The following is a 16,762-nucleotide window of genomic DNA, read 5'->3' as shown; positions in this document are numbered from 1 at the left end:
TGTCCAATCTTCGTTGAGTAAATTTCTACAAGCCTTTTCATTTGCTCAAATGGACCCGGAAGTTGATCAGCTTGATGTTGACAGGGAAATCTAACCTGGAGCTGTGTATTATTCCCAATTCTGAACTCAGAAATCATATCATTTGTTTGTATTAGATAAAAAGAAAGTCACTTTGCAGTTGCATCTTCCAGTTTGCGAGGATGGGATCTAAAGATCTGAAACTCCTGGATGTTTTTTCATACGAGAGTCTCGTGCATGCAGTCGCCGGTGCTATGGTAAAAACTCAGCTTTACATGAACACGTCACATCTGTAGGGTTTTTATATGATCTCGTTTACGGCTTTTTGAATGACGACAGATGTGCAGTTATCACACATTTAAGATCTGCATTTCTGACCTCCACCTGCTGCATGACAACATTAAAAACAATTAAAGCAAAAATAAATAAATCAATAAGTCTTCATGATTGCTTTGAACCTTAAAAGTCGGCATATTGAAAGTGACACAAAAAAAAATCTAATATGGTAAATTTGCACATATATATCATCTTTTTAATATAAGTAATTTGTTTGCAGGGCAGTGTTACAGCAATGACTGTTTTCTTTCCTCTCGACACAGCTCGACTTCGGCTGCAAGGTAAACAGTGAAACGCATTGATTTTTGATATCCTTTTTGCCCCTTTATGCTCTGTTTTCTATGTTTTAAAATATGTGATCACATTTCTTTCTGTTTCTGTGCAGTTGATGACAAGCGGAAAGCCAAATCTACTCCAGCCATTCTATCAGAGATCATCAAGGAAGAGGGTCTGTAAGTTATGTGTCATCGTCATTTGTGGCATCATCTAAGCCTGAAGGTCTTTTTCATTTTATTTCAGGTTGCAAGCATAACCAATAACCAGTCTTTTTTTTTAAATTCTCTCTCTCTCTCTCTCTCTCTCTCTCTCTCTCTCTCTCTCTCTCTCTCTCTCTCTCTCTCTCTCTCTCTCTCTCTCTCTCTCTCTCTCTCTCTCTCTCTCTCTCTCTCTCTCTCTCTCTCTCTCTCTCTCTCTCTCTCTCTCTCCAGGTTAGCTCCATATAGAGGCTGGTTTCCTGTAATCTGCAGCCTCTGTTGCTCAAACTTCGTCTACTTCTATTGTTTCCATAGTCTGAAGGCCACCTGGCTGCAAGGTCAGAGGTCAACGCCAGGGCGAGACCTCGTCATTGGCATTGCTGCAGGTTTGCTTATTTGATAATGTACTGTATGTGCTTCTCATAAATTTGCAGGAAAGATCAATTTCCCTTTATATTACAAGAAGTCTGACTCTCTAACCATTATGCCACAACTGCCCCATGATATTTGATATGAAATATTTAAAATGAATAAATGTTTGATTGACTTTTGTTTTTATATATTTTATTTAATATTTAATACAAAGAACAGCATTTATTTTAAATAGAAACTGTTTATAACATGTTACTTTTAATCAGTTTAATGCATCCTTAATAAATAAAATTATTAATTAATTTTTTTCCCCTATCTTACTTTCCCCAAACTTTTTAATGGTAGTTTATCATGGTTTCCACAAAAATATTAAGCAGCACAACTGTTTTCAACATTGAGAATAATCAGAAATGTTTCTTGAACACCAAATCCCCGTGAATTATTAGAATGATTTCTGAAGGATAAACTGGCGTAATGATGCTGAGAATTCAGCTTTACCATCACAGGAATAAATGACATGTTAAAATATATTAAAACAGAAAACAGTTCTTTTAAATTTCACAATATTATTTTTTTTATTGTATTTTTGATCAAATAAATGCTGCCTTGGTGAGCATAAGAGACTTCTTTCTAAAACATAAACGCAATCTTATTATTCCAAACTTTAGGCCAGTAGTGTATATATTTAAATTATTTTTGGCAGAACATATACACATCTGTTGGCAATGGTATTAATATATATATATAGATAGAGAGAGAGAGATTATTTTTCATGTTTCCTCATCTTCTGCTATATGATGTACTGTAGCTTGTGCTAGGACTAAAATAAAGCTAACTGTCTGCCTTTAGGTGTAGTGAATGTTCTTGTGACCACTCCACTCTGGGTAGTCAATACCAGACTGAAACTGCAGGGTGCGAAATTCAGAAATGAGGACATACAGCCCACATACTACAGAGGAATTATGGGTAAAATATATCAGACATAATTCTAATTTCATTCCCTTTACTTAAAATGTGTGATATCATTAGTGGACCTGTCTCTCTTCAGATGCGTTTGTACAGATCATGCAGCAGGAAGGAGTGGGAGCATTATGGAACGGGACGTTTCCCTCCCTACTGCTGGTGCTCAATCCAGCTGTGCAGTTCATGATCTACGAGGGTCTGAAAAGGCATCTCCTGAGAGGCGTGAACAGAGAGGTTAGACTACTGATACAAAAACAGTCTTCTAGGGAATTCTTTTATAATGTTCTATGTATCTTCATTTAGAGGTTTTTCTCAGCAGACCCGGTTATGACAGTACATGATAAGCAGATGAGTCTGTTCAATAGATCTCTGTTACCTGGGAAACAGTAACCGCAGTATTTCTGATATTGTAGAGTGTGCAGATGATGATTAGAAATGTTAGAGTGGATCTGCCCATTCAGATCAGCACTCATGAGTAGGGTTGGGTATCGGTTGGGTTTTATCCGATACCAGTACCTACTCTGTATTTTTTAAACGGTTCCGGTGCTTAAGCGGTTCTTGAAACGGTATTTAAGAAAACGAAACCACACACACTTTGTCAAAAATAATACCCTTTTATTTACAGGGCTAAACTGGACACAATATTAACTTAAATCTTTAAACAATATTAATACAAGTAACATATGGTAATAATAAATAAACCAATATAAAATAAAAATTCACATTTACATAATATAAAATTAAACAATATTGTATCAAACAATGTAATAATACTGGAGATTAATAGAGATTACTACCAGGGTAATCTAATCTCGACATGGCTAGAGGTTCCCATGTTTTGTCAGCTTCAACCAGTCATGTAAGTTATCTGGTTGTTGTACTAGTTACGGCAGCGCTTAGCTTGGCGAGTTTGGTATTTCGTTCCCACTGCGTCTTAGCTACGCAGCGTTGAGTGAACCTATGAAAGAGAATGCCTCTGGTAACTGGTGTAACCTTTGTTCTCTGAATAGGGAACGAGACGCTGCGTTCGCTGCCAAGATCCTCGCGCTGTCGACAAGCTTCATTTTTCGGCAAAGAAAGCTGAGGAGCAGATGATGTGCGCGCTAATATAATATGACGACGTAAGAGCGTCGAGGCGGCGCCGGCGCTATCAGCCAATGGATTGGCTTGATTCTATGAGCTTCAGACAATCGGCACAGAGAGGGCGTTCTGTCGCGTAATTTTACACGTGAAATGCAGCCAAACCTTGGAACGCAAGAGCGCGCATGCAAGACAGAACAGACTGTGCTCCAAACCGTATAGTGCACGCACGGCGGAGAAGGAGAGAGAGAGCGAGAGACCTTGCGTGTATGTGCCTCATGACACAGAGAGTCAGGCACCGAAATCAGGCACCGAATTTTTCGTTCTTATTCGGTCTGGTTACTACCGTTTACGTCGGAACGGTTCACTATCGGCACCGCGTTTCGGTACCCAACCCTACTCATGAGCGAGCATCTGTCCAGGATGAGTAAACCACTCCACAGATAGTGTATTGATACCATAATGATATAGCAATACGATTATGCAAACACGCATGATCTCACAGAACATTCAGTTTCCATTGAAGTTCCATTACAGTTTAAATTCAGATCAGGCTTTTTGGTTTAAATTTAAAGGGTTAGTTCACCCAAAAATGAAAATTCTGTCAGTATTTACTCACCTTCATGTTGTTCCAACCCCGTGAGACTTTCGTTCATCTTCGTAACACAAATTGAGATATTTTTGATGAAATCTGAGAGCTGGCTCACTCCTTTATTGGCTGCTATGTAATTTCATCTGCCGGTCCAGAAAAGTTAGTAATGACCTTAAAATAGTCCAAGTGACGACAGTGGCTCAGCCTTAAATTTATCAAGCGACGAGAATACTTTTTGTGCGCACCCATCCCCCCAAAATAACGTCTTTATTCAACTATTCATTTTCTTCTGTGTGGGCCTCTGACGTGAGTTAACGAGAGCGCCACGACGCATGCGCGAGAACTGAGAAGATGACACAGATGGGTTTCGTTGTATTCTTTAAAATGGTTCTAAAGTATGCATTTCCTTGATGTCAGAATCGTGAGAAACCAAAAAAAAAAAAACGTAAAAGTGCCTTACCAATGCTGAAAAATTAATGGCTTACCTTTCACACTTTCCTATCAAATGATCGTGAGCGTAATCTGCTCAGTTCTCGCGCATGCGTCGTGGCGCTCAAAAATATCTTAATTTTATGTTCCGAAGATGAACGAAGGTCTTACGGGGTTGGACCAACATGAGGGAGAGTAATTACTGACAGAATTTTCATTTTTGGGTGAACTATCCCTTTAAATGTGCTGTTTCCTCTTTGTTGACAGGGTGACTTTAAATGGGTTTGCAATGTGTTGCAATGTGTTAAATTGTGTTTGGAATGATTGATTTTCATTTTAGGGTGAACTATACCTTTGATATGCTTCATTATGATTCTGTCTGATTGTTAATAGCTGTCCTCGGTGGAGGTGTTTCTTATTGGAGCCATTGCTAAAGCCATAGCAACCACCATAACCTACCCACTACAGACAGTTCAGTCTGTTCTACGGGTAAGACCAGAATACATCTGGATTATATTTACCTGTAAACCTGTCTAGATTGGCCCAATGGAGGCATCTGATAGAATGGGTAAAGGTCTCTGTAAGTAAATTTTATTTATAAAGCACATTTAAACATAGCAGAGCTATACAAAGTGCTGAACATAGTAATGAAAATAAATAAATAAATAAATAAAAACACAGAAACATAAAAACAAACATTGAAACAAGGAGATTAAGTATCAAAATGCCAGGGAATAGAGATACGTTTTCATTTTTGATTTAAAAGTGTAAATGGAAGGAGCAAGGCGGATATCCAAAGGCAATTGATTCCATAGACGGGGGGCGGCAAATGAGAAAGCTCTATCTCCCTTAGTTTCTCCCTCTGCGCGTTACTGTCTTTAAGTAATTTAATTCCATTTAAGCTTTTATCTGACTAAATTAAATTGCCAATTTGGTATTAGTCAATTTTATAATAGTTTAGCAATACATTTGATTGTTCTATTTAACTCTTTACTTATATTTTACCCGTTCATATTAGGAAGCTATTTCGCTCAGAGATCCTCACGCCTTGTTTAACGTGGGCCAGGGGTAAAATTAAAACAGAGGTAAGACACACCCAGATTTAGGTTGGTCAAGTAGCACTTTTGCTGCCCTAAACGGAAATTCACTTCTTGTCTTTGCAAAACATGTACACTTGAATTAGTGCCAAATATAAATTGTCACTAATCTGAGACAAAACTTGCGGTAACATACAAATCCGTTTAATCTACTTGGGAAAACAATTTCAGAGTCAGTCGGAATAAAATCAAATGTAACAATTTATTATGTCAGGTAAATGTATCATGCCAATTTCATAATCAGTTCAAAGATAATAAATACAAAACATCAAATGCTCTGGAATAAAGAGAGAAGATGCAAACCTAAAATACATGATGTGTAATGCCTGCATACACTCCGCATCACGGGCTAATTTGAGTTACAGAATCGCCCTGAGCTTCTTGTTGCATTTCTTTATATCGACAGAAACTTCTTTAACATGGAAACATTTGCTAACAATGGGAATTTGCATTCAGAGTTTACACCTTTTGGGAGCAGAATGCCATTTGCCTGGAAGACACACCCTTCCTCTGTGTGCAAGTTATCTCTAAACCCTTAAGAACTTTATTACCTTTTGGTTTATTTCTTTTGGGAGGAGACATTTGTACCAGTCGCACTGAGACATTTCAAATGATACCAAACATGTATAATACTGTTTAAAATTTCTGAAAATACTGAAAAATTCACATTAAACAATATAGATTTTTGGGTGAATATTGGTGATCTCAGCATGAGAGAGAGGGAGAGGGTGAAGAGGGAAAGAGATGTATTCCGAGGTGAGACTTGCGTCTCAAATGGTAATGCTATCTTCACAAGAGAGTTCATATGTTCATTTCTTATATTTTCTCAGAGAGTTGTCCTCTCTTCCAGTTTTTTTAGTCTTACCTACCCAAGCAGGTCTCATATACATTCAAAGGTTTGGGGTCACTAAGAAAGACATTTTTAAATTATTTCTTAATTTTTCAAAAGACATGTTATTTTTTTAAAGATATTCATCATCTAAAATTCTTGTCCTATTTAGGGCCACAGGGATGTAGTCCATATGACAAAGCCAATTGAATACTTTTAATCAGCAATTATGTATTCAATTGATTTTATATTGTTACTAAAAATTGCTGTTCTTAAGAAATTTCTTTAGCACTTTACTATAAGGTTTTATTTTTAACATTAGTTAATGTATTAGGCAACATAAACTAACCATGAGGAATACATTTGTTACTGTATTTGTCAATCTTTGTCAATGTTAGTTAATAAAAATGAAGCTGTTTATTGTTTGTTCATGTTAGTTCACAGTGCATTTACTAATGTTAACAAATACAACTTTTGATTTTAATAATATATTTCGGTTATATGGTTAGTTTCATTTGCTTGTATTCATTTAGCATTATTTTTTCTCTGCTGTCCCTATCAGAACAGACCTGCGGCCCAGCAGTTCAGAACCACTGTTAGCCATTAGGAATCCACACCTCTTCTAAAGTTTTTATTTTGTTTGTGTACTGATAATATGGTCTATTTAAACTGTCCTGTTCCTCTGTGTTCAGTTCGGGCAGCATGGCAGGCCTGCAGACCAGTCCAAACTCCTGAATAGCCTGAGATCTGTCATGTATCTGCTCATCAATAGAGTCAGGTGCAATAACCCACACTCAAACTCTCAAACACACACACACACACACACACACACACACACACACACACACACACACACACACACACACACACACACACACACACACACACACACACACACACACACACACACACACACACACACATATTCCACTCTGCAGTTCATTTTTAGTAGCTGAGCTCCCACAAACAAGTTATTATCTTATGACATCTGAACTCCTCCTGTCAAACTGACATGTTTGTTGATTGATTTACTGCAGGAAGTGGGGCATGCTGGGATTGTTTAAAGGCCTGGAGGCGAAGCTGCTTCAGACGGTCCTCACTGCCGCACTGATGTTCTTGCTGTACGAGAAGATTACCAACACCACCTTCAGGGTCATGGGGGTCGAACGCACAGTGACGTCCCACTGATGTCATAGGAACTTCATGCGCTGACATGAGTACTCGTGTGTTGAGCAGTGGTCAAAAGATGTGCGTTTTATAAATGGACGAAATATACAGTACCAGTCAAAAGTTTTGACACACTTGACTCAGTTTGTTTCTCATGATATTTAAAAACTTTTAACAGGCTTATGCTTACAAGTTTCATGCTTGATATAATAAACTGTGTAGGCGAATGTGCATTTTGCCTACATATGAATAGCTCTACAAAACTTATTTTTAATGGTTGAGTTGGACTGAATAGTGAAAGGAAATTCAACCAACTAGTGATGAGCATAAATGGAAACTCCGTCAGTACAGTATCCCATGATGCACCTCATTGTTTGCAAGAATGTCCAGAGTGTGCAGAGCTGTGATCTCGAAATTTTTCATTTAGCAGACGCTTTTATCCGAAAAAACTTTGAAATGAGGAACATCACAAGCAATTTGCATAAGAGCGAACAATGTAGTTGTCATTTTCTTTAATTGAAATAAAGCTGAATTAAAATTAAATATAGATATTGGATAAAATTAAACTTGAATAGCTTAAATGAAAATAGAAATGTTGCCTTAAAAAAATATAAATACTAAAATAAAACTGATTAGTTTATGACCAGATTTTTAAGTATAAACCTTAACCAGAAATGAAGTGTGGATACTTTAAAGAAGCTAAAATAAAGGTCATTTTTGATTTGTGAATTTTTTTGGGGTTTTACGTAATTCATTCATTCTTCAGTGTTATTTTGTATTTTTATGTCTTTTATTGAGAATTTTGCAAATAGTAATAAGGAGTGTGTCCAAACTTTTAACTGATAGTGTAGTAATACAAATTAACATAGGATATATGCACAATTACACCCCACTTAAGTAATTAATACAATTACTCATTATTGCAAAATTGCCTTAATGCCTTGATCACTATTTTCTATAGTATTTTGAACTAACCTTGTTTACGAATACCAGTCCAGATACAAAGTGTTGAAATGAATGTAATGCTTGTGACGGATCTGTTTTGTGAGAGAAATCATTGCTGTCAACTATGGACCCTGATCTCAGATCAGCCCTCCTGCATTGATATATATAGAAACAACCAGGGCTGCGTTTCCCGAAAGAGTCGTAAGCCTAAATTGATCGTAGAACAATTGCCACCAATGGTCTCTATGATAAACTTAGGCTTACGATGCTTGTGTGAAACGCAGCCCAGGCTGGTTTTTCTGGTTATGTTTAAGTGGTATTTGATGTTACTTGACAACTCCAAGCCACTGAGGCTGAAACAGACCTTTAACCTTAAAAGTATCCAGCCTGAACTTTAAAAAATCGTATTTTTTATCTTTCTTGATAAGTGACTGGAATAAGTTGGCGAGTCAGAATCACCACATCTGAAGTCTGAATGTTGCACTTGTACACAGAAACTGCAAGACACCAAGGCTTATGTGCATGCTTTATAGACAGACTCATGGGAATCCATACTGAGATTAAAATGCATGTATTTCAAAAGTCTTTCTCAGTGTTGATGTCCACACTACTGAAATGTAAGTGGAATCGTCAGCATACAGTTACAGATGTTTATGAATGCAAACATTTTTTTACCTTGAATGTCAGAATGATTTTTAACATTGATTAATATATTAATAATCGGAAACCCAGTCAGATGATTCAAACTGTAAATACTTTAGGATATTGTATTCATTGATGACTACTTAGATTTTATGTCACATAAAATGTGTGTAATATTTTTTTATACAATAAAATAATTGATAAATGATAATGTGGTACAAAATGGAGTCTTATGTACTGTTTTGCTTTAAAGGGAAACCTCAATATTGACGGGGTCAGACCATAGACCGTAAAAAAAGGGTCAGACAAACAGATAATTGCGTAAATTGGCCTCCAGGAGGCAGTAAGATCGCTCTTTTTGCGCTGTTCTTCAACTAAAAATTCCCAGACTAGAGTCCATAAGAAGTTTTCCAAGTCCCCATGATTTTAGTGACTCATTCAAATATATTTTAAATAATAAAAATATTTTAATTATAAATTGTAATCAATTATCATCATTGTTGACTTGTTTGTTTGGAAACTAACAGACAAAGGCGAATACTCCATTGTGGGACAAAAAAAAATCCCTAATATTTTTGTTATTGGAGATATTTGTACACTTTTAAGTATTTAGTATTTAACACACAACATAATTTTATTTTGTAAATAGCGTACAAGCTAACTTTCATTTTACTATTTGGTAAAATCTCAACGCTGAGCTCCCACCCTAAACCGGTGAGCATTCCGATTGGCCACTGATTCCACCGAGAACAGTGAGCAGCGATGTGATTGGTTTAGTAGGTCATCGTTCAACACAGTCGACCTTGTTTGTTGCAGATATGGCTCTTGATTGTCCATGTCGCGGAAGTAATTTAAATGAGCCTATTGGTTATTTGCGATGCCAGTCTTATAAAAATGGGCGGGGTTCCGGTTGAAGTTTGCTGGATATCGGAAACGATTAGTGAAGTCCATACCAGTGGAATACCAATAGATGATGAGATGTATCAACCATTGTAAAGTAAGACAACTGTTAAACTTATGCCTTGGTTTGACGCGCTACCGCTGTGCAGGCGCAGTCTTTTGTTCCAGTACTTTCAAGGGTGTTTAATATTGCATCATGAGCTTGCTGGAAGTTGCATTGTGTAGTTGGGAACAGCAAGCACATGGTCTGAGTTTGCTTGTCAGGATACTGTGCCATATGTTTGCTGGGTGAGACAGCATCTTTTTGTGGGTTGTCCTGCGTATGACTGAAGATTAAGACCGGTCACCTTGACCACAGTGGGCATAGGAGGGTGCTTGTGGTCCTGATGCTGTGAAGGTGGGACTGTTATGTAACGTGCATCATGACATGGTGTCTTGATTCTTTTATTGAATACATCTGTCGTTAGGTGAGTTTGCATATTATGACAGCTCTTAGAACATGTTTTTTAAACCGTGTTATTTTGCCTTTGTTCCAAAAATAATATGGTTATGCCATATGTTGGTTTTTGGACAAGATACCATGGTAAATAGTACAAACAATACCAAATAGTTTTAGACATTTATGGTATTAGCATACCATGTGCAATATCACAGTGTTTATGAATGTGGTATCCAATTTCCAAGGTGTATGAAAGAAAAAATAATGTAGACACTTTAGTTAGTTTAAAGTCTAGTTAAATGCTGATGGTCATAAAAATGTGTTTGATCTCTGTGTGACTGCATTATTTCTTTATAAACAATAGTTTAATGTCCTGTTTTGCATTCATTTTTTTGTTTGAAAATTATTTTGTTTAAATGATTTTTAATTGGCTTGAAAGTTATGTTTTTTTTTGTTTATTTAATAATAAAACTTTAAGGTAAATAGGTTTATGAAAAAGAATGTGAGTATTTCTTAAAATTCGACATTTGATGAAAAAAAATGTTTGATGTTTTTAAATAAGATAAATATATATATTAAAATAAATAGATTTAAGATATATGTATTTTTAAAATAAAAAATGTATTACAATAAATAGGTTCATGATAAATATGAATATATTTCTAAAATTATAAATGTACATTAAAATAAATGGGTTCAAGGTTCTGCTGTAAGTGTCTTGGGATGTATTGCATGATGCAAAAGACTTATTGATCTGTCTTTGTCACATCAGCATTTTAACTGCAGGTTGGAAACATGATGAATATACAATAATCAACATATACACAATAATACCACACAGTTTATGATCAACAGGCATGCCTTCTGCTTCACACACTGTGTCTGTGTGTGTATAAACTAGGTCAGCTGATGATTCACAGTGACTAAATAAAGTGGGACAAAATGAACTTCTGCTTCATTTCACACTATATAGTGACTTGGAGTCAAACCAGCTTAAAATGATTTTTTTTTTTAAAACAACAGTCCTCACTTTCTATATTATGTTTCTTGTGCCTGCCTCTTTTTAGTCACTCTTACTTTTGTCCCTTTGTCTTACAGCTCAGGTTTCAAGGAATGTTGAAGTTCAACTTTATCAGCAGCAGAAATGTGCAGCTTGTACTTTTGATAAAGCACTTGTATTAATACTTCTGCTAAAATATATGTGTTATATGGGCTGTAAGATTGTCTAATTTTAATTTTAGTCCTTTTAGTTGTGGTACTGCTGTTCTATGTGGATAGACTCCTGGTTATGGGCTACCGTCTTAATTCTAGTGTCTGGGTCTGTGTTAAAGAACCCATTGTGCGGACAGAGAGGAGTCAAAATGATTTTGCATGGAGTCAAAATGATTTTCTGTGGCATGCTGTTGGAGGTTTTATTGAACTCGGAACAGGCAACAAAACCTTATGTGTTATAAAAAGTAAAAATACAGGCCTGCAGTATATATATTGTGTGTGTGTGTGTGGTTATCTCTTCAAAAGCGGGATGGATTCTGATTGGCTGTCGATGTTTTTATCGTTCATCAGCTGGAAAAAAATTATTCTGAAAGTGATTCCAACAAAATGTTTTGGTCCGTTCATTGTAGTTGTGTTGTGGACTCTGCTATTCTTTAAAATTTAGATTGATTTTTAGAACTATATCTTTATCATTATAGTTATCATCCTTGGTGTGAACGGCTTAAAGAGATTTGGGCCTGTTGATACCAGTGTTATTGTTTACTAAAACTATTAAAAATTATTTTCTGTAATTGAAATAAAGCTGAAATAAAATATAGTTATAAGGTTAAACGTAAGCTTGAAAGACTAGAAATGTTGCAGTGGTAACAAGCTGAAATAAGTTTAAGTTGAAGAAGTACCAAAATTACTAAAACTGAAATAAAAATTGAAAACAAAACCTAATAAAAATGGCTAAAACTGAAACTAATATCAAAGTTAACATGAACATATTATTATTATTATTATTACTATAATATTATATAAATAATAGTAAAATAACACTGTTGATGCGGAAAATCTTGAATTCCCTGAACTTATACAAAACAAGCATTTTTATTATTTGCCAACTTGCAAACATTTTGCTTTCTGTTATGTATTTCACATTATCTTTGTGACAAATCAGCAGAATTTGCAACCGCAATGTTATCTAGCTTGCTAACGCAGATGAGGGTTTTGTGGAAGCTACAAAAATGACTTTCACAGCTTTTTGTTTTGTAGTTTAAAGAAAAATCATGAAGAAAAATATGAATATTTCTAAAATAAGTATTTCTTAAATATGTATTAAAATAAAATATATTCAAATAAGAAAAATGAACAAATATGAAAATACTTAACATGATCATTCTTTTGGGGTGGGGTCAGTGTAAATGTTGACATGGTGAGTAAAAAATTGAAACTACTACTGGCAAATGCCCAATTCTCACTATTAACTAGTTGCTCATTAATCACTAGGGTAGTGGCTGTTTATTAGTACTTATAAAGCATATTAATGCCTTATTCTGCATGACCATATTCTACATCACTTAATCCAACCCAATACCTAAAACTTAACAACAACCTTACTACTATTAATAGCCAGTAATTAGGAGTTTGTGGCAAAATTCAGTTAATAGTTAGTTTATAATGAGAATTGGACTCTAAACTAAAGTGTTACCATGTTTTTAATTAGCTATTCTTTTGCTCTTTCCTTTCCTATTTTCTTTCTTGTAGTTGGTGGTGCGTCACACCTGGCATGAAATTACTCTAGACTCTTTTTTTTTAAACAGGGAATAAATCCGATCACTGATTCACAGGCACCTACACGTAAACGCCTCTGGGTATTTTCCACCTCACAGCTTCTCGTATTTATTTTGCTGCTGTTCTTTTTTTGCTGCTGTTCTGCATGTCATTCCCAAAACCCTGATATTCTCTTCACTTCTCAGAAACTCAGCGCTCTTTAATGTTGCGTAGTAGATTAATATAGTTCAAACGGCATGTGAATTGATCATCTCTTTCGCTTTACTACTAGTTATACACAGTAGCATGAAATAAACATGAATGAACATCAGAAGGTATGTTGAAAGATACTGTACAACTTACCATAATCCGTATCATGTCTCATGTTATCGCTCAATTAGTATTTCAGCTGTGGCGAGATGTCAATAAAACAGCTTGTAAAGGAAAGCCTCAGGAAAGCCATTCAGTGACCATAAATTATCTCTAGAGTGCACTATATTACATATTCATTATATTTTTTTTCTTTATCTGTTCTACAAAATTTCATGTGTTGAATAAATCCATCATGAAAACAAGCTTTTATGACAGCCACCCTTTAAATGTTTATATTTCAAAAAACTAATTAGATTAGAACCATAATTGTGTAATTTAAAAAGTTATTATTATAATAAAACTTAAAAATATTTTTTTGTAATTTAAATGTTTTTACACAAATCAATTTTAACCTTTAATAGTCATTCATGTACCAATTGACAGGGTTCCCTGTAAACCCTAACGTTCAAAATAATTAATTGCGTTGAGTAGGACAAAGTTAAATTAAACGAATTAGTTCAGTCAAATTAACTTTCATGAGTATTTAGCACTTTCTTTTTCTTTCAAGTTAACAGAACGGATATATTTTAAGTAAACTGAACTATTTCATTGTTTTGAGTTTTATGAAATTATTTTGTAAAATAATTTGCCGATGGCACTCAAAAGGGAGAGTAAATGCTAAAATAAAGTGTAATATAATGTTTTTTGTGCAAGATTAATGTTAAGTGGGTGATTTAGTAGTGATTAATGTTTTGTTATGCTAATTTAGAAGAATTTCTGTTAATGTTGGTTTTAGGATAGTTACCATCATGGTGACAAGTGGTGCATGCAGCTTGATTTGAGAGCAAATACAATTTTTATATCGCTGCACTCATACAGCAAGTGCTACTGTATAACATACTATTGCTAACATGTTAACAAAATAGTATGTTAGCAAACTAGCTTGTTAAAGCTAGCTAAGTTTAAATTAATAAAAGTATTCATATTGAGATTACATGGAATTTTAAGTTAAATGTATGAATTAGTGTACTCAAACATTTCATGTTAAGAACAATTAAAATGTATATACAAAATAAAAAGTTGACATGTACTGTTCCTGATATACATCCAAATGTATCAATATTGAATTAAATGGAATCACAAGCTTGTTGATCGAAATCGAACCCAGCCCTAGTTTATATAGCCTAGGAGTAGAAGTCAGCTAGAAACACCATACACAACCCATTTTGCTTTTGTAATCTGATATCTAAAAAAAAAAAAAAAAAAAACTGACTGAAAGGATTGCGGGCCACTTGGATACTGTTGGCCTGGCTGTTCCGGGCATAGATTAGCCAGCTGCCACTTTGCAGAGACACTAGTAGGCACACGGCATGGTATTCTGACTCTGTGATCTTTTTGGTGATATGTGTAGTCTTAAAATGTTCACGTGTTTAGCTTGGTAAACAGAAGAAACAACCATCCAACTGCCTCCTGTTGAAGCCGATAATAACGCCAAAGAGCATTTGTAGAGGGACAATTCATCCCAGAGAGAATGGTGTTTTGCATTCTGACCCAGATAAAAGCAAATGTGCCTGACCACAAAAGCCAAAATAAGAAACTTGACCACAGTTTTACAATTCAAAGGCATGAGGGAAATACCTTGCTTATGCTGTAGTCTTGGCTTTAAGTCATATCCTCATTCCATTCCTCACCCATAAAAGTAGCCAAAACCCCCAGAATTTGTTTGTGTATTGGCTTTAATTGGACTCTCTTTTTTCTGGGAGGTAATAAAACAGTGGATTGGAAAGACTAAAACTGAATATAGGGTAAGCAGTAATCTTCAAAGTGATGTACGATTAGTGATGTCAGTAAGTGCAATATGTTCCCAGCAGTTGAGCATCAGTTTCCCATAAAGATCAATAAATCATGTACATTTTGTGTAAGTGTATAGTGTAATTATCATGAGTGTGTGTTCGATGTCAGAGTCAGGATGTCTCAGTTTTAAAGTCCATCCATCCATCTCATCAAGGCTGCATTTATTTGTTTAAAAACACAAAAAACATAATATTAAGAAATATTAATATAATTTAAAATAAGTGATTTCTTTTAGAATCTTTTTACACTGTGCATTCCTGCTGAATTTTCAGCATCATTACTCCAGTCTTCAGTGTCACATGATCTCAGAAATTATTCTAATAGGCTGATTTGGTGCTATATATGTATATGTAAATCTCTATACATCTATACATTCACAGTCTGGACCAAACAGTACATCTGGTGTCTAAGTCCCTTTTCCAAAACTTCCCTGTGTTCATCGTCGCTCTCAGCACATTTTTCTTACCACAAATACTCCCACTCATATTTTTAGTTTTACTTCACAGAAATGTTCTGTGAAGCAACAAAAGGGAAGACAAAATCATATTACAGAAAACAAATGAGTTTGCAAAACAATTTTACTGCAGTGCTGAGATATAAACAGAATGCACCTGTCAATCATGTTTTCCCGTTGTGACATCATTCATCACCATGACGATAGATTCCAGCAGCTCTGTTTTGCTCAGATGGCCTGATGAGAACTAAGTGTGTGTGTTTTGTGTGACTCACTCGCCACATGACTAAGCTGTTATCTGCTCCTCTCTTTATCTCTGTACTCGAACCCTGTGGAGAGAAATGCGTTTCTGAAGGCACCTAACACTCCTTCTATGAAAACCAATTCTCTTGTTCTACAACAAAGTGTTTTGTTTTCTGCTAACCCTGTGTGTAGACGGCCAATCTGATTCATATGACTTTCTCTGTTCCACAAAATAAGACCGTTCAAGAAACTTAATGTTGCTTTTTCAGATTATACAGGACAAATAACATCATCAAATCATCAAGAGCTCAGTGTGAAGCCTTACTACAATGAAATCCACTGACATTTTCGTTTGGGATTCATGTCATTGTTAGATGAGAACAGAAACGTTCATTTTTTACTTCTTTTTCACCTAATTATGCTCAAACTAATAATAATAAAAAAAGAAAAAAACGTTAATAAATATTGCTCCAATATTAACTGTGCTTTACCAATTAAATAAACTAAATTTATTCATATGGCTCCGGCTTGAGTTTGCAGCTTTGTTGATGCTTGCAACTTCTCAGTAAACTAGCTGAAATAACAATGTTATTTCCCTATTATTCAAAGCAAGGTGATAGGATCTGACAAAGATCTTTTTTTCTGAAGAGGGGATTTTGTAACTTGAGATCAGTTCTGATGGAGAGCTCGAGACGTTTTGATGAGAAATGAGAAATCTGTGAATGCTTTCTGGATGTTAAAAAAACAGTCATGCATTGTAGAATATTTCAAATTGTCCAGATCTTACTTGTAGCAATTGCAAGAAATTATTCAGGACATTTCGATATTCCACATTGACAGATCTAAAATGTTGTACACAATTCTGATTA

General features: G+C 35.3%; 2 protein-coding genes and 1 long non-coding RNA gene across 6 annotated transcripts in view; 2 read left to right on the top strand and 1 right to left on the bottom strand.

Moving 5' to 3' along the window:
- The window catches only part of LOC143721541 (uncharacterized), a 323,157-nt gene that overhangs the window by 151,047 nt on the left and 155,348 nt on the right, over positions 1 to 16,762 (bottom strand). The gene's annotated exons all lie outside the window — the stretch shown is intronic.
- On the top strand, positions 52 to 9,151 carry slc25a17 (solute carrier family 25 member 17). The gene is made up of 9 exons (XM_077211981.1): positions 52 to 275; positions 575 to 635; positions 740 to 806; positions 1,062 to 1,213; positions 2,049 to 2,165; positions 2,248 to 2,396; positions 4,657 to 4,752; positions 6,882 to 6,967; positions 7,227 to 9,151. Exons 1-9 carry the CDS (start codon positions 201 to 203, stop codon positions 7,375 to 7,377), a joined length of 954 nt encoding a protein of 317 aa, XP_077068096.1. The 5' UTR covers positions 52 to 200; the 3' UTR covers positions 7,378 to 9,151.
- The window catches only part of mrtfaa (myocardin related transcription factor Aa), a 49,449-nt gene continuing 42,526 nt past the window's right edge, over positions 9,840 to 16,762 (top strand). For 3 of the 4 annotated variants that reach the window (XM_077211979.1, XM_077211975.1, XM_077211974.1), the window contains exon 1: positions 9,863 to 9,940. The gene's annotated coding sequence lies outside the window, so the exon portion shown is untranslated. Of the gene's footprint in view, positions 9,941 to 16,762 lie in introns of all 4 variants that reach the window. The other variant, XM_077211977.1, reaches the window with a different exon arrangement.

The sequence above is a fragment of the Siphateles boraxobius genome, unplaced genomic scaffold (genome assembly GCF_051911475.1).
Source record: "Siphateles boraxobius isolate OS27281-9 unplaced genomic scaffold, OSU_SipBor_1 66, whole genome shotgun sequence".
NCBI lineage: Eukaryota > Metazoa > Chordata > Actinopteri > Cypriniformes > Leuciscidae > Siphateles > Siphateles boraxobius.
This window is presented reverse-complemented; position numbering and strand designations above follow the sequence as displayed.

What these genes read in the sequence shown, in the direction of transcription:
- slc25a17 (XM_077211981.1), top strand. Translation starts at nt 201, where the DNA reads ATGGGATCTAAAGATCTGAAACTCCTGGATGTTTTTTCATACGAGAGT. An exon ending in ATACTACAGAGGAATTATGG is followed by an intron (nt 2,166 to 2,247) that starts GTAAAATATATC and finishes GTCTCTCTTCAG; the next exon opens with ATGCGTTTGTACAGATCATG. An exon ending in TGAGAGGCGTGAACAGAGAG is followed by an intron (nt 2,397 to 4,656) that starts GTTAGACTACTG and finishes GATTGTTAATAG; the next exon opens with CTGTCCTCGGTGGAGGTGTT.